A 21,011-nucleotide genomic window follows, 5' to 3' on the forward strand; every position below is an offset into this window, starting at 1 on the left:
AAACAATCTTCAGAAATCATCAAGAATCCCTGCAAGTATCAGTCACATGTTACAGACGGTACATGCTACACACAATAAAGCTGACCCATGGCAGACTGAAAGACAATTGCATATTTTTTAGGCTTTGGAAACTGTATCTGTCCATTGATCTGTGTGTAAATATGATGAAACATTCACAAAGTCTGTGAAAGAAATCTCAAATTCCTCTTTGGCCTTTGAAAATTTCATCAATATTTTGAGGTTAGGCCCATCACAACCGTCATGAAAAATTTCATGTCTCAGCTGCACTCCACTTATTCTTTTCTAAAAATAAGTTTAGTCATTACTTTGGACTGTGGGCATGGAAGTTTTTTTCCTATCCGCTCCTGTTGTTTATTTCATACTTCAGAGGTGAAATTGTAGCTGTATTAAAATAAATGGTAAAACTCTCGTTGTCTTCAGCAGCACCCTTAGTTCATCCTTTGTGGCATCAGAACAAGAACAATCCATCTTTAATGTCACATACATGAAGAAAGAAGTGGAATACACAGCTAAATCCTATGAGACAAAATCCATATCTTTTTTTCCCTATAATAATATCTGCAAGACTTCTGTAATGGTTTATTTGAAAATATACACAAAGGTAGTACCCAAATCCTTGGAAGATTACCTGTATGATGTGCTGAAGGCTCATTACACAAAGCTAGTCATTGATTTCAATGAGACCCTTTGAAACAAGCTATAAATATTATCTAAAAGCAGGTGTGATCATTATCCTAATTAGAAGAGCATGTAAATATCATAAATCTCCACCCAGGGGCTCCTTTGATTGTAAACAGCAGTGAATGAAATTTGAAGCAGGAAAGTTACAAGTGCTCTGGTGCCTCATCACCACATCCTTAACCACGAGGCAGGGGTTCAGGGCAGTGGAGAAACTGTTTTTCCAAGTGAAACCAGAAATAAATCAAGACAATTTAGATAATCCATTAGTAACCTAATTGCATGACAGGACAGGTCCAACAGCAACTCCAAATTAGTACTAAAACTCCTAACCACCTACAAGGCAGGTGACCACAGAAATGTATCTTATTTACTATAAGTCACTTCATCGCTAGTCTATAAGGAAGAATAGTGATGACACCGCAGAATAGCTACCATCTTCTGCCATGTATTTCAGACCGAAAAGGTGCTTTGAATGAAAGGCAGTGTTTTTCAAAGGCTGAAGTTATATTGTAGATTGTCCTTAAAGCTTCTCTGTGATATAGTAAATGAAAACTGTGTACGTTGAGAGCTACAAATATTCTTGGTTGGTTGGTTTTTTTAAGGATAGGCTGCACTGTAGTAAATACTGTGGTTTTCAAAGTGGGGATTGATTTTGCTCCCTCTAAAATCAATTCAGGGACTCCTGCTGAGATCAGTGCCAGAAGAATCAGGCTTTTGAAGAACTCTCCTCTGTCATATCCACAGTTCACAGACATACAGAAGCCTGTTCACAACCTCTCAATACCCTTGAACAGAAGGGGTAATGGTAGAGATAATCACATTACTTTCTACTCTCAGGAGGTTTGAGACAGTCCTAGCTGGTGATTGGTAGCTGGGAGAGTTTGAGGTAGGACTCTGCTCCAAATGCTTACAACACTGGCATCTTGATCCATATCTCTCTATTCCTCTGCAGGCTGTAATGTCAATTAATAACAATATCATAGGCCAAGAAGCCACCAGAAGAACAACACTTACTTAGACTTCTACGAATCTGACTCTAAAATGCTGATTTGAAGGCTGGAACTTTAGATGACTGCAAAGAAAATATGTGAAGTGAATAGAAACTGATCTTTTATTTTCATAACTTCAAATGTGCTGTAAACAAGGCACATAGGGAAAAAAAAAAAAAAAAAAAAAAAAAAAAAAAGATGATTTACCTTGAAATTAAAGGATGCTATAACAGTTTAATTCTACTGCTGGAATTCCAATGGCAGGTGGCCCACTGTAAAAGATAAACATCCCCAACCGATCTCACCTGACTACAGTAAAAACCAGCATCCAAAGAGAAAAACTGAGTAATCTGATGGATGAATGAGACAAGCAGTCTGTTATCATTCTTTACTAATAATATCTTAACAGTTGCAATAGTAATATAACCAAGGCATAGCAGATTATGTAGCACAATATGATCTATTTTTTAATGTATGTAAATACTTTAAAATAATAAGTAACATTATACAATACCTGTTTTTTCTCAGATTTTCTACCAGAGACTATCACAAGGATCTTATATTTTCCAAATACTTATCTTTTCTTGACAGCTAAATCGCCCTTATTGTTGTATAAAATGATTTCTACCTTTATCCATGTATGTGAGAATCAATTTCTATAATTTTAAAAGTCAGAAAAGTGTTTTCATTACAAAAATTACATAAAAGCTAAAACTCAGCCACTACTTTGGCAGAAGATACTGCTGTGTGCCCACAACATGCATAATGATCCCAAGGCACTTTCACTTATACTATGAATTTCAATTACTTAGACATTCTTTAATACAAACTGGTTTTGTAACCTACATCTCTAAAACAACGATTCTGCCTTTAGCCTAATTGCTTAAATATCTTCCTTCATCTTTAACTCTTTTGATCCTATACATGTAATTCTCACTCAGCCTGACCCACACAGAATGAGAAAACAGAAAAGTGCAGTATTTTTCTGATGACACTAATGAAATTACAACACACATCACTCATCTTAATGGGCTTGTTTCAGTGACACATCGCAGTGACCTGAAAAGTGTAACACTGAAGTAGGAGACCTTATTAATAACTTCAGGTCATTTAAAGAGGTAAAATGTCTCTACAAATGAATCAGCCACAGTAAACTAAAGCAAAGAAATTTATAAAATAGATTCTCAATGAACATCATCTATAACTTTTATAGGACCTTTTTTTAAATAGGTATATGTTACAGAAAGATATATCGAAATCATATACTCTCAAAGTTGTGTTTCTGCCAGAAGGATATGTATTTTCATAGTATCAGCAGCCAATAAACCATAGGTAATCTGGGCATCAGATTTAACACTAATCAAAGGAAACACATTTCAAAGGCGTTCTCATGTAACAACAGCAAACCAGAAACACTCTGTCCCTACCAGATAGAAATTTATCTTGCAATAAGAGACTAGAGTTTGGCCACCTCTATTCAAGGCAAATATGGCAAAGGGGATCCGGTCAGTATGTATTTAATAAAATCTTGGTGGGATGTGGGACTGCAAAGAGATAATTGTTCCAAGTCTGAATTTGTTTTTGAGAAGTCAGATTACTATAGGCAGTGTTGGAAAAAAAAAAACAACAAAAAAAACCACCTGATTTTGGCAGCTCTTTGCAGTATTTCGAGGCTTTGGAATAATTGCTTGCCAAATAAACAAAGGAAAAAAAAGAAGGCAAACTCTAATGATAGATGGTTGCAAGACACATTATCTTTTATTTTCCTACAGTTATCTTTGATTACAACACTTTTTTAAGGTAAAGAATGTATTGTCATAAAACATCAATCTCTTACTGAATTATTGCTAAAGCCTAATGCAGTCTAGCTTAAATTGCATCCTGATGCACCCTGCAAGCCTCAGATCTTTGCCAGGACCTTCAGTGAACTAATAAGCCTTACTGCAAGAGCTGAACATCAACTTTACCTTTCACTCAGTTTTTCCACTGTTGAAAATCTGCTCAGTTTCCCAAAGTTATTTATTACTTCTGTTGGAGTAAATAAGATCTGTCAGTAGAAGAATCACTTCTACAAATTCAGCAGTACAGAACAACTTCACAGAATGGAAATGGAAAGAAAAAGAAGCATTAGGATACAACTGTACTTCAGAGGTTGGAAGCCATTATTTATCAAAGCTAAAGAACACCTTTAATTAATCAGGCATGATTTTCTCTAGGGTTTTATAGAAATGGAGTTAATCTAGAAGTACCTGAAAAGCCACAAAACCACTATCAATTTTTTCTGCCATAGAGTATTCAACCTTTATATGCAACTCCACATAAATGTTAAAAAAGCCTTCAATATTTTTTCTGTAATTTCTTAGAACAAGGACCAACCTATTTATACCTCAGACTGATGTATGCATTAAACTATATTAACTGTACTTTAAAGAGTTATTTACTGGCAAGAACTGGTAGGAGATATATTTCATTAAACCTCCAATAATGCAGCTGTTGGTAACAAATATAAGCACATTGTTCTTTGGTTTAAGTCACCCTTGCTTTTCAAATGAAGGAAACATATGCTGAATACTTTGGAAGAAAATATTTTTCTTTTAAGGATGTCTTAGTCTATAATACTCAAATTCAAAGCAGATGTGCTACTATTTGTAAGAACTTGAGGGAAGTGAATTAATAAAATTATTTCCAAATAGCTTGCAGCTGATGATCTGAAGGCTTCATAGATATTTATATAGAAGCTGTGTAAAACATCCGATTCCCATTGAGGAATAGCATTTATAAACAAAGCTGCAAGAAGCAATGACCAACGTTTGAGGCAATAAATAAACTGATCTGACCTTGATTTACAGCTCTCATTCTCATTCTGACTAGCTTTATCATTTTAAGCAACCATACCATAAAGCCTGTGAGACCACTGTCAAAATCAGAAGCGTCTTTATGGTTGTTATTTGTTATTAGATAAATAATTAACGATATCATATAGCGTCCTTTAAAGTAATGAGCAAAGTTATATTTCTATTACATTCTACAGCCTAAATAAACAATATTTACAGTTTCAAAATCACAATTAAGATAATTTTCCCATTAATGATCTCAAGGCTAAATTTCTATGTGCTGTGACCCAGTTAATAACTTTTGGGAGGGAGTAATACATATTAGCTACTTCCCCAATGAATTTTGCTTATTTTTATACTATACTTAAGAAACATTCCAGACTAATATTTCACACATACCCTTGTGGTTCTTATCTTTCATGACTGAAAATGTAGGACCATATACCTCTTGGATCTAAGAAACGTTACTGATGTTACTATTCCTAAGAATGAAATAATGTTGAAATATTAAATTACTGCTGAATGTAATAAAAGCTAAATCTAATATTTGTTATACAACTTCATGAGTTCATAGCCTATTTTGCTCAGTAACCAAATATTCTCAGTCTATTCAGTAACAATGGAAACTAAATGGAAACTTGCTTGGAATTGACATGATACCTCGGCACAGATCTCCCTGTAAAGCCTTCTGTGAGAGGATTTCTGCAGGCAGTAGAAAAAACAGTGTGAATTGGGCTAAAAATCCTCAAAACCATAATCAATAACTGTTCCACATAATAAAATACAAGAAAAAGAATTCCATGTGTGTGATTCGTGTCAGTCAAAAATGTCTCAAGAATTGAAAGGAAGTACACAAGAATATTTTTGAGGCCACAAATGAGGGGTACAAAATGAAATATCTGCGGAGTTTGTACAATGGGACAGAATTAGTGCCTGCTGTAGGAAGACTTGGCTGGTGATTTCTTTAGTTTTTTTTCCCCAAACAGCTTTGCTCTACGTGTTTACTCATGTCACAGTTTAAAGTCAGAAGGATATCTGCATCTTTAATGCCTGTCCTCTATAATTCCAACGATCAGTTTTATTTACACATGCAGATTTAATACGGACTTAAATTTTCCTACTCAGATGTATCTCTGAAAATTGAGGGTATGTGAATATTGACACCTGCGGATCTACTGCAGTTTATCAGTAAAACATAAATAAATCCAGCAGACTCTGTGCATATGTCAGGCATGTATATAATAGAACTTAATCTGAAAAGAAAACATTTGTTTTAGTGAACAACAAACACTAGAGTGGCATGAGATAACCCACAATGCAGACTACCTTTCTGTCTGGTGCTAAAGGCATCCATGCTACTCTGTTACTGTGGTATTGCTAGTATCAGTGCTTTTGGTGTTCATAGAGAGATGCAAAAAACATGGCACAAGACTTTTCCAATGCAAGAGTTGAAGACAAAGATGTTCATGAAAGAGACAAAGAGAAAACACCTCTCAGCTAGTAATGACCATCTCAGACAAGTTAAGCGGCTTTCACTTACACGAAACTGCCCCAGGTTTTTGCTTCTATCTGCATTTATTTCTGGCTGAAGAACCCTTCCTCAACAAGTTTTTTTAAAAAAATATTTTTAATTCTGCCAACATTTGTTGATTAGACTGAAATATTTTGATGAAAGCTACAGTTGTTTACATCCCTCTCAAATGGAAACAGAATTCCAAGGGAAGGGTGCGATCATATCAAATTTTCATTAAGTTCAGCTGAAAAGGAAAATCATTTACACTTACACTGTACCAAACAACCTGCTGATGTCCTCATTACTTGAATTTAGACAGAACATCCTAATATAATTATCCACTATTTGAATTATGCTAGTAATCATAAGAATATTATTGCTCATTATAGATGAATAATGCATCAAATATTGCTATACGACAGTGATGGGAATGAGAAATCTACACAAACAGTATACATATGGAACATATAGAGAGCAATAAGTGACCATAGCTATGGCAGAGAGAACAAAACACAAAGCAAGATATGAGAAAGACGCATTAGCTCCCTTGAGCTGACAGGCACAAGATGGTTTTAACCCACCTCCTGCAGCAAAGCAAAAATCCACTTTTTTGTTCAACTTCTAGAACAGCCAAACATAGATCCAGAGAGTTGTGAATTAGGACAAACACGGGCCTAAAAATGATGCCTAAACTTCAGCAAATTTGTCAAGTACTTTGATTGAGGTTGAGAATATGAGTCCAAATGGGTATACAGGAAGCAATCATTTTTTCACGAAGAATATGTACTTTACTGTGCACACAAATTCTTCCTTCAGAATGCTATAAATTACAGTATTTATGGAATCTTAATGATCTAAGCACAGTTGGAGCCTGAAGGTCAAGGCTGCAAACTGCATCCTAAATTTCTGTTTACAGATGAAGCATAGTATTTATTGCTGCACTGCTTGTGCTGCTATAGTTAAAGGGCTGCCAGCATCTCCATTATAAGCCCTTATTTCAGGGCTTTATAACTTGCCCATCCATCTTCCTGCTGGCATGAAACATGGCATATGAGGTCCTGGCTATGAGACTGATTTTTTCTTTTGTTTTCTTTACCAAATTACAAAAAGAAACATGTGAAGCTATACAAGCAGAAAAGTACTTCTCCCCCCCCAAAAATATTCCCACTATACCTGTGATAATATTCAACAATAGCTTCAGAACACAAAACACTTTTTTATCACTGCATCAATTAGCAGATGGACTTTCACTCAAAACAGGGAAAAGCAACCCAAATACAGACACACTGTTGGGTATTTTCTTTTTGGAAAGAAAGTATACCAATGATTTTGGAGGTCAGGAAAGGAATTCAGAAGTCCACCACTGCCCTGATTCTGTTTGCATTAAATTTAAGCCTACGCTATGACTGTATATCTTTTTGATGGTACAAATAATGCTTTTTTAAATTATTTTTTAAAGTATCAAAATGGTGAGACACAAGGTGTGTGTTACTAAAGCCGTGTATGGCTTTAGGGACAGTTCTGCCAGGTGATACCCCAAATAGGAAGAATGTATACAAAGACTGTTGTAGAGTCCTTTAAATCTACCCCATGTTCCTTTGTTCTATAGCCCAAGCTATGCAAAACATATACATGGGAATGCATGGGTTAGTGATACAGATTTGCAGACCTTCTTAAAAAGTAAAAGGCAAACGTTAGAATGATAATGATATTTTAAGATCAACCTGGCTAGTGCAGCTGAATACATGTTAGAGAAAACATCTAACAGGAGATGGGATGTTATGAGTGGTGAATAAGGCTCTATCACTCCAGCATGTTGATGAAATGATGATCCCATAATGAAAATCAGACAAGAACTATGTAACTAAATATGATAAATAATACTACATAGGATCTTGTATAATTCTGAGTCTTCAATGAACTAAACAAGTTCTAAATAAAACGTAAGTGGAGACTGTAAACCACTACAGGACTTAAAAATATTTTCCATTTTTAAAAGCTTACTGTATCATTTAATACAAGTATCTGTCACGCTGCCTGAGTTGCCATCTCAAGTACATCTTGTTAACAGAGATGTCATGACTGAAATGCTACTCTGCTGCATTCTAATGACCTCTCGTAATGTAATGAGTGTATGTTTTCTGCAGAAAATATGAGATAAAAAAAGCCTTAATCTTGGATACTCAGTGCAATTTCTTTTAGAAGATAATGACAGTTCTGAAAAACAAGCAGTGTGAGATTAGCATTTTAGCTCAAATGAGGAACATAACATACCTGTAAAGTCCTGGAGGAGCTTGCCGAACCAGGAAGCTTTTTTCCAGGCCTTGCAGCACATCGTTGAGCATCCTGACTCTGATAGGAGCTCTCTCCCTTGGGTCATTAGCTGGACGCATCTCATCTGATTGGAACAATTCTGCGGTGTCTCTCAGGCGTGCTGCCACTGCAAGCAACTGAGAAGCATCTACTTCTTCACGTAGGAACACTAAGAGAAACATGGTTGCCAGTGTTTCAGATATCATAATTTATAACTCTCTCTCACAAATTAAAAGGAAGCAATATTTAATAATCAGTAAAGTTGCCTTCTAAGACTGTATTCATTCCATGCCTTCTCTCAAATATGAAAGAGGGGCTTGTGCTTTAATTCCATACTAACTACTGAATAGGAGAATATAACTCATGGAGTTTAATTATATTGCTATCAATGCCTCAAAATCCTTGGCTTAACAATGCTTTTCACATACATGTTTAGTATCCTCCTTACTGAGTCTGGAGGAATATAAAGTTTGAGTAAGTTTGGCTGATACCTCAGAAAACTATTCTTTGAGCATATGGGCTTAGTGAAGTTGGGATATTTTGCTAAATATCTTTATCCTCAGTATTCAAATCAAAGGCAAATCTCCTGCACAGCTGAAGACCTTTCAGGCACTGTGCATGTATTACCCTGGCACTTGCATCAGTATGGACAGGTTTAAATTCTTTGTTAGAAGTAATGCTTCAGTTTTGACAGAGCACTTCATACTCTAATATACATAATTTTTATTCTGAACGTGGTATAAATGATTGTAAGTACTAGCTATGTCTTCAATAGGGAGAGATTTCCATGTTTGGAAATAAATTCACTTGGACCATGCTTTCATACAAAAGAATGCAGTAAATGCTCATAGTGCTTCTCCATAGCATTCATTTTGTCCCTAAACTGGCTACATTTCCTTCACAGTTTCAGCAAAAAGCACTGATCACATCACATTTTAAACAAGAAAGCATTATAAAACAAACACTTCAGTCTGTGGTCAGTGTGGCCAAAAAGAACTACAGACACTTAAGGGCATCAGCAGTTTATATCACAACACGCTGGATTTCAGTGCCAATGGAAACTGTGATTTATGCTTTGCTCACGTTGAAAAGATGAGATTGGAAGGGCAAATGATTTCTAGATAAATTAACTAATAATGACTTCAGACACTTTGTGATGATTCTACAGATAAAAGAAGAAAATGGAAGCATTTCTTCCCTCAAGAGAAAACAATGACATTATATTTGTATTCTTTGTCCTTATCTCTTCAGTATGAATCATGATGAATCATCTGTGGTAGTTGTTTAGTTCTTAAATAAATAAAATTGCAAGTACAGGAAAGTGACTCAAGAATATATATTATGCTTTTAATCAGTGAATTATATTGCTGAACTTCATTACACTTGCTAAATGTAACTGGATTTAATTCAGTAATAGGTTACAGCAAATATATATGTATGTGTGTGTGTGTATATATATATATATAACAACTATTGTTATTTTACAGATGCTGAGCATCTTTCCTTTCCTCATGAAAGCACTTGCTCTAATGAAAAGCAGTGAGAGTGATTCAACATTTTTAAATTGTGTTTGTGCCCCCTAGGATCAATGTGCTTGCCTAGGAAGAAGTAGTACAGATAAATCATCACATAAGGCATGACACATTCCATGCATGTGAACATGTGTTTGCACGTAAGAGGGGAAATTGCTTCAGGTTCTCATTAGCTTGAGCATTCAGGATTGGCTATAGTGTGGTGCTGTATTAACTAGAAAGATTTTTCATGCTGTGCAAAATTGGATGATCAGATCTGGCAGTGGAAAATCTGAAAGTGAAAGCTTTGTAGAAATTATGCTAAAGGGGGCAGAAACATAAATCCAAGGACATTCTCAGTGCAACAAATCTGTTGCCATCAGCTTTGATTTTCCTACCATGACTGCTGCTGCCCAAGCAAACTAATCTGCTGTTGCTACAAGTCTCTTTTCAAAGAGACATTAAAAAGGCATGTTGTGTCATTTTATTATGCACATCAACACACAGGAAATTATCTATGGCTTTGTACAGAAGTGCTGAACCAAATATGGAATACTGATAAAGAATAGATGCTCATCCTTCCATTTTAGTACCAAATACTTTGTTCATGGAAAGTGCATTTTTGCATCACTTTCTGATGTAAGGCTTACCAGTACTGATGCATAATATCCTCGAAAGGATATTGAAGACATCAATACTTCATAGCAAATAAGGTATTTATGTCATACATCTACATAACCATTGCATTTTTCACTTTACTAGGAGTCAAGAATAATGGGTGGGAATAATAGAGAAAACTTTGTGAATATTACAGGGATATGGAGCGAGCAACTCTGAAGAGCATCTTAAATGACCAGGGAAATATGGTCAAGCAGGTAGAATGTTCCCAAGCTGAAGACTAGTAGATAGCTGTAGGCAATGAGCATGCAGCCATCAAGTAAATGACAGAGAGATGTTTCTGTATTGATTTTTCTAAGGACAGGGAGTTCAGAATGATGTTTTGAGATGTACTAGTTGAGCCAGGCCTGTGGAAAGTTATGCAGACTTTCCTGGAAATAGCTTATAAAAAAACAGTCTATTTTTAACTCTTGCTAGCACTACCTGCTATTATCATCACAAATCTTTCAGCTGCTGTAACATCTGTAAAAAATCCATTCTGAAAATAAGAAAGGGCCTAACTGATCAGAAGAGACAGACAACTGACACTGTGTCAGTTACATCACAGCTTTTGCCCTCCCCTGTATACGTCAAAACAGGAAGTCTCACCCACAATATTAGTAATGGATCTTCCATCCTGATGGAGCAATTCCACATCAAAGCACTCATCCTACACCCAGAAAATAGTGCTGAACAGTAAATCATACCTGCATCTATCAATGAATTTTGCTTACTTTAAGCCCAGGAATTATTTGTATCTCTTTCTAACCCCAGCCCATTGTCTGAAACACATTAAGATTATTCAGCTTCAAATACAGAGCTTCGTGCTTTAGCAGGGGGGTTTGACTAACAGATTTCCAGATAGCCCTTCCATCCAATACGATTCTGCAGTTTGGTGATGTTCACTGGTAAATGATCATGCTTCGTCATGTTGAGAAAAAAGTTAGCATGACCCAATGAGAAGAGTGACTACAGCAGTAATCAAACAAGGAAGATGACAGCTAAAATTTCAGAGACAAATAGTAATGGGATCAGAAGCCCTCTCTTGCTTTTGCTGAACACAGCCTTGAAGGGAATTAAAATCAAGGAGTTCAGTCACAGCGGTTGTTATCTCTGACTGCAATTATGAGATTTTAACACCAATTATTATTTAACAAACAAAATAACCTCAGAATAAATACAGATAATTTATGACAAGAAGTATTACATAACAATGCTATTTAGCCAGGAAAATCACGGGCTACAATTCAAGTAGAAATGGAAGATCTATATCAGGTAGTGAATGAACCCTTTTTATTTTTTCCCTATAACATTCCCATAACATGAATTACCTCTCAGGCTGTTCTGAATTTGCAGAGCGATGTCGAGGGCATTAAACGGCAAAACTGGTTCATTGGCAATTTGCAAAGTCGCATGTCCTGAAAACTGAAAAATACAAAAAAAAAAAAAAAATGCACACAAAATTGTCAAATAACATTAGCAGATTTAATAGCCATCACTTCTTCTGAATTAAATACAGTTTGATTATGTTTGATCTTCAAGAAAGAAATGAATAATATTCCACAGGCACATTTCTGTGAAATGAAAAAAATAAATAAACAGACCATTGTCTTTCTATTACAATGTGAGAAGATGGAAAGGGATTATAATTCATGACCCCATGAAGGAATTCTGCCCAGTATTTTTCTTTGGAGCATGATAGTAATCTCTGCATTGCTTTAGTTTTGCTTTGTTTTCAAATAAAACATCTCAGCTTCCTATAAATAGGAAAGAAATTGATTGTTTTAGTTGTCTGATTTTAGTCATCAGATTTTAAGAGTTTACTTATTTAAAAAAAAAAAAAGAAAACAAAACAAAACACAAATATTGATGGGCTTCAGATCAAGCTCCTGTCTAGAAATCACACAGCTAAATGCAAGCTCACCTGAAAACTATTTTGAAGAGATAAGTAACAACTTCATACGCAGAGATGTACAATTAGCAGACTGGATTTTCTCAGTATCTTACAGAAAGAAATTCCCAAATAAGTGAAATGGAACTCAGCCCACCTTGGAATAGATACCAGCATGTCATGAAACTCAATGGTCCGAATGCTTCCTTTCAGCAGTTTCAGACAAGGCCAAGGACTGAATGTTTTTTCAATTACAGAAGACATACTCCTGCTCAAGGCTCAGACATGATACAGAGACTATGTCTAGAAATGTGTCTTTCTGATGGACTATACTTAGCCTGTGATTAAACAGAGCATTTTGATCTCTAGGCTGCCAAGTCCATCACTGTTTGTTGGAGCTATAAAAACACTCTGACAAAACCAAGCAAGGAACTTACATTCATCACTTTCGTACATTGATATTGCAAAAAGAATAAAAACAGCTGTAAGGCTGTGCTTTAAAATGGAATGATGGCTGCAGGTGATGGAGATCCTGATGGTAAAAATGTGGACTGAAGAAAATCACACTGTACAATGCTTCCCCAGGTGTTGGAGGGTTAAAATAGTATCTGTCCCTCAAAAGCAATATGATAGCTGCTATGCTGAAAGTAGCATTTTAATTCTACTATAAAACCGAGTACAGCAAGACAACAATCCTCGATAATATTAAAAGCAATAGTACAGCAATTGAAGAGGAAAAGTCTCTCCCTGGAAAGTGGATTAAAACGGTAATATCAGGAAGACAAGTTTCCTGGAGAAAAATTAGTAGTACTCAAGCAACAATTCTAAGAAAGTGTTTAAGAAAAGGTGTTTCTGATCTGGCCACAGACCAAGCTGGATACAGTGACTAAAGGAACACGCTGCATATCAGACTGCAGCCTATATCCGAGCAGAGGCTAACTTTGAGCTTCTGAGATTTACCCCTAGGAAATAAAACGAAGAAAAGTAGGAAGTAATGTTATGTCAGGATATTATCAGTAGAAGTAAAGAACAAGTTCATATCATCCAGCCATAAGCAACTGTAAACATCTGTTTCTAGATGTCCAAATGCCATGTAAAATCCTTCTTTGTCCTGCATTGAACTTCTTCAAGGTGCAACTGCCTACAACATCAACAACCTGTGAGTTGCTATAGAAAAGCAATTGTGGCAAAAAAATACTATCTTATTAAAGAAAAGGCATTATTTATCAAGCCCAAACCCACTGAACTCTAAATATTACCATATCAGAGTAAACACTGAAATCCTTCCATGACACCCTTGTCTATTTCTTCCAAGTAATTTTATTTTGCTTTTTGATTACAGAAGGCCCAGGTTTTCTCTTTGCAGTTCAAATGCAATTCTACACAAAAATATTATGACTAACCAAAGTATTCTGGAAACTTTATTACTCTGCAAGTAACGCTACAGACATTTTGTGATAGTAAATAGATAACAGTGGTGTTTATTGAATCATGCACTTCTGGGGCTAATCCGGAAGTAATAATCAATTACACAGGGGAAAACTCAGAGCATTGGTTTGAACAGAGTAAGTAATAATTCTGCAGAAGCATATATCAAATTCACATAATGCAGCAAGACAAGAAAGGCCACAGATTTCTTATTTATAGCCTTATTTTTGGATATACCATTCCCCTGAGTACAATGCAGTATATACACAGTAAATAAAGATCAGCGTCTGACCCCTTTTCCCTACTGAAAAACAGTCCAGACTGACTATTGAATTATTAAATGTAAGAATAACTTAGTAAAGAATAAATGTAACTATTTTCTCATAAACTGAAATAGTACAGCAGTGTAATTGATTCCAGTCCCATAATGAATTGGTTGTAACACTAATGAACTCAGTAACATTTATACACAACGCACATAAAGCACACATGATTGATGTAACATATGCACAGTCATCCAGACTAAAGAAACAATACTAGTTCAAATGCTGATGGAATCTGAGACTCTTCTTTTTCAATTTAAAATGAAAAAATAATAACTTTGCTTCCACGCTCAATTTTGGTAAAGATAATCTTTGGAAAACTAAAAGGCATTTAACAAACTTCCAATTACCTTCAAGATAAATCTAAGTGTCAAAAACACAATGATAAAGGTAGTTACATGGTATACTGCAAAATAAAACTGAATATTCAAAAGAGGTTTATAACAATGGATCACACAAGGTAATACTTTTCAAAATCTTTTAACTTACAGTATAAGAATCTTGATAGGAAACAAAAAAAAAGTCAGCTCTATCCCCAAAGGACAGCACAACCAAAAAATAACAATGGGATTAAATACAGAATGTGTTCATCTATGTAAATAAGAAGCATGCTTTATCTTGTTAACTTTTTCACATTGTAAATAAGAGAATGAGATAAAATTGGAAGAAGAGGGGGACACTTCCAGCACAGAAAATGCTTTTTTTCTGGTGAATACCTTTTAAAGGTAAATCCAACACTTTAAAATTTGGGATAGGTTGTCGCATCATCTAAACTCAGGAGTACATCTCTCTGCACCAAGAACTCCCTTTCCACATGTAGTGACCAGCTCAGTGATCTGCTGAGAGCCAATGGCATTAACCCAAGCATCAGCAATGGTTTCAGTCTCCAAATCTGTGCAAATAAGGAATAAATCTCTGCATACATTAAGATTCCCTCTCAGAATCCCACCAATAGCAATCTCAAACATTAAAATAATCTGCCTTCTCATCCTGCAAAACCAAATATTTTTGATAATATGGACACATTTCCCTCATTTACCTTCTGCTTTTTTATTATTTTTTTTTTCTTTTTCTTTTTTTCTCAGATCTCCTTCAAATAAACAGAAAAGCCTTTGGCACATGGATGAGAATATGACCGGTTCTCTGACCTACTATTTTTATGCAGCACCAGAAGGATGCTCCCCTGATTAGACAAGGAAACAGAAATCTGGTCATACACACACAACTGTGCTTTGAACTAAAGCTGTCAGCTTTTGAAAATTCAGAACTTCTCAAGAATTCAACAGTGCTGTATTTACTTTTTGTTCTGAAATGTAACCCAGTATCATGACACGTATTAACACAACAGCTCACGTGATAATTTGGGCGATCTGACATCTGTCTCCATGTACTGCATTTTAAAACAGTAGAGGGCTCTCTGAGAAAAGAGTACAAGGAGTCCATGGCTACAACAGGTGAACTAGAGCACAGTGATCCTTAACTGTAGCTGTTTGATAGCTGTCTGTAACCAAGGGAACTATAATTCATACCTGAGGTCACATAAATATTAAAAACTCTATTTCAATATTCCCTGCATCATTTCAAATTGTTTTATTTATACTCAGTATGGTAAATACTGACTAGAAAGTAAAAAATGTTAATGCACAAAGCATTGATTCTCCCTCTTTGATAGCAGCATATGCTTAAATTATTTTATTAAAGCAGCACACAGCTGCAGGCAACCCAAAAGTTACATATTAAGACATAGTAGACATTATGGTAGTTTGGGCAGCTTACTGTGGAGCACAGTTCTCTGTTTACAGACATTTGTTACCTCTTCTGCATGGCTCTTGTCAAGACTGACACACTAAGAGATTAAGGTCAAAAGGATTTTCCTATGTTATAATTTGCCTAAAACCTAATTTGTTAGCCAACATTAACATACAGCACTTTGAGGACTGAAAGTAAATTTCCTATGGATTTCATTCACATTTGCTAGGGGTCATTCATCCCAGTGCCTTACAGTACTGGCACACAAAATAAACTCATTTCTGGTTTGTTGGCTGTGCATGTGAAGAAATTCCTACATTTTAAATATTTATATAAAATAATTGGAAGTAGAGAGAGACCGAAAAATGGGCTGATGTCTGGCCCCCTTATGGCTGTTCTCATGCTCTTGTTACTGCAGCAACAGAGAACAGGGATCATTAACTCAGTGTCCAAGGTAATGGCACATGCATAAATGAACAGGTACTTTTGGAACTGAGGCAGAGTAATTTCATGTCTGTACAGAGGACACAGTGGTAATACTTACAGAGGAAACTGTGAAGTTAACTATAAAGCACAGTCCCTTGTGTGGGAGGTTTAGCAGTAGAAAGGGAGAGTTTTTTAAGTGACTTGTTTTTATTTTTTTTCTGCATATAAACAGAAATTGCATGTCTTTGAAGTATGTGGTAAACAGCAATACTCTCGGTGATGAGTTCATAATCATGTATTTCATATTTATGTCTGTCACATTTCAGTGGTATCTAGGTGCAAAGAAAGTGTCAGACAAATCAACTTCTTGAAGGGCCAATAAATTCAAGCCTCTTGTTAAAAACAAACAGAAAAGTTGAAGTCACTTATCCTTTCCCCTTTAGAGTATGTGGGTAGTTACGAGCTTGCCAAAGGATATAAGTGATGCCCTTCTGCACTATGGGCTCCATGAACACTGGGTGCAGTGCTCACCACAAGGACATAAATCTTTACACTATTGCAAACCCCCATGCTATATTTCTTAAATAGAATTTTAAAAGTTTGTTCCAGCATTAATTCTTTTTTATCTCCAACTTTAAAGCCTGGTTGCTCTGGTTACCAACTGTGGGATTTGAGTGTGACAAATACAGAAAAAAATTGTTTTAAAGCTGATTGATTTGCATATATAGTTCCAATAAACACATCACTGCACACAACTTGACCTTTTAAATGCATGCATTCTCTGACCCACTTCAGGTAAAGCGAGAGAAATGGGAAACCAGTGCTGGATCCTTTTTAAAGAAGCAATGTTTACAGCCTGAAAGATGGTTACAGTCAGTCCTGAGGAAATGGATTTAGCTGTTGTTGTGGGAGAAAGAAGAATATATCATAAAACATGAAGCACAATTTATTTGCACAAATCAGCAGCGAAGACCTCTAATGACAATGACTATACGCAGAACTTGCACCTTGGACTGAACTCTACTACTTTAACCCAAGACTACAGAGCCTATCTTTTCAATGTTATGCAATAGAGGCATTCCAAGGATAGAACGTACAAGAAGCTAACTCTGCATGCTGCCGTAGATATTAGGACAAGCAATACTGAGTATTTGTAAACAGAGAAGGAAAGTTTAAAGTAAAGAAAATAAATACCATCTGTTAGAATAACAGGCAAGCTATTTCAATATGGATTCCTATGTGCTGGTACAAAGTTCTAGAAGTCATCATCTTCTTCATGCCTTTCCTTGATGTGTTAAAGACTCCAGTGAACATGCTAGCTCAACCAGCCTTCCTTACCCATTAGATGCAGGTTAATCAAAGCACGGGATGATGAGAATCAGCAAGAGAGGTGATAATTTTGTTAACAGTTGCCAGACAGTTGGCAGGGTTTTGCAAGTCAGGCAGTAATGACTAGCAGATAAAACAAGCAACAGTTTAAGTTTGCATGTAATCACCCAGGTTCAGAAGTACTCTAAAATTTTAGTACAGCAAACTACATATTGCCTGGCAGTCATAACTGATCAAAATATGGATATCATATGGATCAAGAGAGTTCAATGATCTTCCTGAAACAGGACAAGTACTGGGGTCAAGCACTGAAGGATATCCAAATACTTGCTCACTTTCCACATGATCTGTAATGTCAGCTTATAATGCTGAATCTGCAGGACTGAGACTGATACTTGTGGCATTGTCAGAAACTAGATAAAAGTCATCAGAGGAGAGTGATAATGAAGAAATCTGCAATTTGAAGCTTCAGCTACAGCTTTCAGTTTAGACCTCAATATCGTCTTTTTAATCACTCCCCGTTTACAGAAATGGTTTTGATTTAATTGAACTCCTAAAGAAAGTCTCTAATCACACTTCATCAGCATGCAATTATTATTCAAAGGAAATCATATGTACTATTAGGCACTCTTAATTAAAATAATGCATATAATCTGCTTCAGTACCTAACAGTCATTCTCCTTGATGTTCTTAATTCTTCCTTTTTCTTCCATTACTGCAACAACACACTTTTATTCTATTTTCCTCCATCTATCCCAGTTTCACTTATATACTTTTCAATGTTAATGATGATGATATCAGAACACTGAGATGCATTTATAATCTACCATCTTAAACTCACTGCATAGCAAGACCTTCAAATTGCATCAAACCTGACCAGATATTAATGAAAGGAAATGCTGTAGCAGAAATCTTAAACTGTAACTAGTTTGATTTGCAGTTGTGACGCCTTCTAAGTGGACATAAAGTGTACCAGGCAGCAGCCAGCACATACGAAAAGGCAGAAGAATCTGGGGAGAACCAGGTACAATAGATGGAAGAAATTGAGTTTAGGAATAGAAGAATGTGAAGAAATGCTTCAATGAGGGGTTCAGGCAATGGTTCCTCGAGGACCAGAAGTGAATTCTTGGACAATCAATTCAGCAGAAACTCAACAGAATAAGCATTATGAAAAGAATCGTGAGACCGTTACATATAAAAGCCTTAATTCCCTCAAACACAGCAAAGCTATTTAATGGTTACATAGAAAAATATTGCCCTTTCCTCTTTTGCCACCTCTCGATGCACAGGTCCCTCAATTTTTTCCATTTAGGTCACCCTAATCAGTGAGGACTGGAACACTGACAGTTCATTAAAGAAGACAGACTAGACCTGAGGGAGAGACACTGGTGAACTACAGTGATGAGGATCCAGAGGAAGGTGAAAATACATGGTTGTCTAGTATATAGCTCACAGAAAAGCCCCATAAACACTAACAGACACATTCCACCTCAGGGAAGAATTGGGTGGATAATATACTGAGGTTACCCCCAGATGCCAGCATATGAACTGCACAGGTTACAGCAGTACCCACAAAGAGGCTCAATTTCTCTGTTTGGAGAATTGGGATTAAATTCTACTCTTGGATCCGTTCACATGGTAGTTACTAAACTAGCAAAGTATTTAAGCTTCTTGTTGGTATTGCAATTCAAAGATGCAATTTCTCTGAAATTTTCATGACACTTTTTCAATTGGAATATTTAATTTTCAATGTATACTGTGCAAAATAAAATAAGAAGTAATAATTTAACTTACATTAATAATTCAAACTTTAAATCTCAGGAAGAGATCTCATACCTCCACCTGTATTTAAGTAATATAACTGAAAAAAATAAAGGTGGGAGAAGATTGATTGTTTTATTTTAAAAAGAAAACATTAATTAGAGATGAATATGTTTGGGACTGAGCAAGCTTCCCTCAGGCTTGGGGAAAATGCCAAGTCTGACAAACTCCTTGAGCCTTAGGGAATCTCAGGTCAGTTTGACAAACCCAATGAAGTACTTTATAATTAGCTGGCATGCTCCTGAGGCTGCCAATTTACCTGAAAAAGAAACTCCATCACCTTTCAAACTTGTCTCTGAACAACACTGAATAAAGACCTAAGAAATAATGATTTTCATCACAGAGTATTTATATAATCAGAGAAAGTAAGACTCAGAGAAATGTACTATGTTATAGAATGGCCCTCAAAATTCAAAAGGAAGCTTAACAATAAAACTCTGTAACTATCTGAGGTTAGAACTGAGATTTATAATCATATCTGGGGCCATAATAATACACCTGCTACTACAGTATTCAAATTATGTTAGCTATTTCATTCCACTGCACCCTATCTTTATTGGTCCTCTGTATTAAAATGGTAAAGGCAGAATAATACAGTAGAAACAACATAGATTAAATAGAGAATACATTTTAAAAGCATATAATCTGAAAACACGGCAGGAAATGTTACTATGTGCTCAAATTACATAAGTTACTCACAAAATAAAGAACTAAATAAATTTTTACCTCCAGTGCTGTACCATGGCTGCCTTAGGTACTTTGTGTTTTAAACATCATTTATAATATACACAGATGGCTATGTAACAAAAATACATTACATGCCTCAGAAATCTCTACTTGAGAAGGCTTGTTGACTATCTTAAGCTCATCTGAGAGAATCAAAGAAATGAGGTGTGGCATATGAAGGGTACAGCTTACTTGAGACTATTCAACATGCCTTGCAAAGACATCTCAAAGATCTGAACTCGCCTTGACGTTACCACTCTTTAGACAGTTTCTGGTCTTCCTATTGGTTCTGTTTGGCTTACCTGAATGGCTATTTGTCTCCAGTTGTACATTAACTTCCTGGAACAAATGTGTTAATCAGAGAGATTCAATATGGAAAACAAACAAACCCACCCAAGAGGGCAAATTTTGCTTGAGAATTCCATATGTAAGGACAACAAAGGCAGAAATCCAATGACTGTACTGAAAGAAGATGAAAGGGACATTGCTGAAGAGATTGGAGAGGTGAAGAGCTTAGGGTTGAAACAGAAGTAAAAGATTTAGAAAGAAAAAACATGATGGAATTTGCTCAAAAACATAGCTAGGAGCCTGGGGAATATTTGATAGAGGAGATGGTAACATTAAAAGGACAGCTAAGAAAGATCATTTTGGCAGCAGTGCTATAGCTGAATGGCAAGAAGAAAAAAGACTTGTGAGGAAAATGTGTCAAGACAAGAGAACGTTACGATGCAGAGAAGCTGTCTGACCACAAGTCCAAGAAGAAAAGGCTTTTTTTTTTTCTTTTAATACTATAAAATGA

General features: G+C 35.8%; 1 protein-coding gene across 6 annotated transcripts in view; it reads right to left on the reverse strand.

The window, feature by feature from the left end:
- The window catches only part of NAALADL2 (N-acetylated alpha-linked acidic dipeptidase like 2), a 352,306-nt gene that overhangs the window by 8,249 nt on the left and 323,046 nt on the right, over nt 1-21,011 (reverse strand). For all 6 annotated transcript variants that reach the window (XM_015871850.2, XM_015871851.2, XM_032446504.1 and 3 more), the window contains 2 exons: nt 11,851-11,944; nt 8,313-8,520 (listed from right to left, as the gene is read on the reverse strand). In XM_015871850.2, the coding sequence (XP_015727336.1) occupies nt 8,313-8,520; nt 11,851-11,944 (302 nt within the window). The remainder of the gene's footprint in view (nt 1-8,312; nt 8,521-11,850; nt 11,945-21,011) is intronic.

Source organism: Coturnix japonica, chromosome 9 (genome assembly GCF_001577835.2).
Source record: "Coturnix japonica isolate 7356 chromosome 9, Coturnix japonica 2.1, whole genome shotgun sequence".
NCBI lineage: Eukaryota > Metazoa > Chordata > Aves > Galliformes > Phasianidae > Coturnix > Coturnix japonica.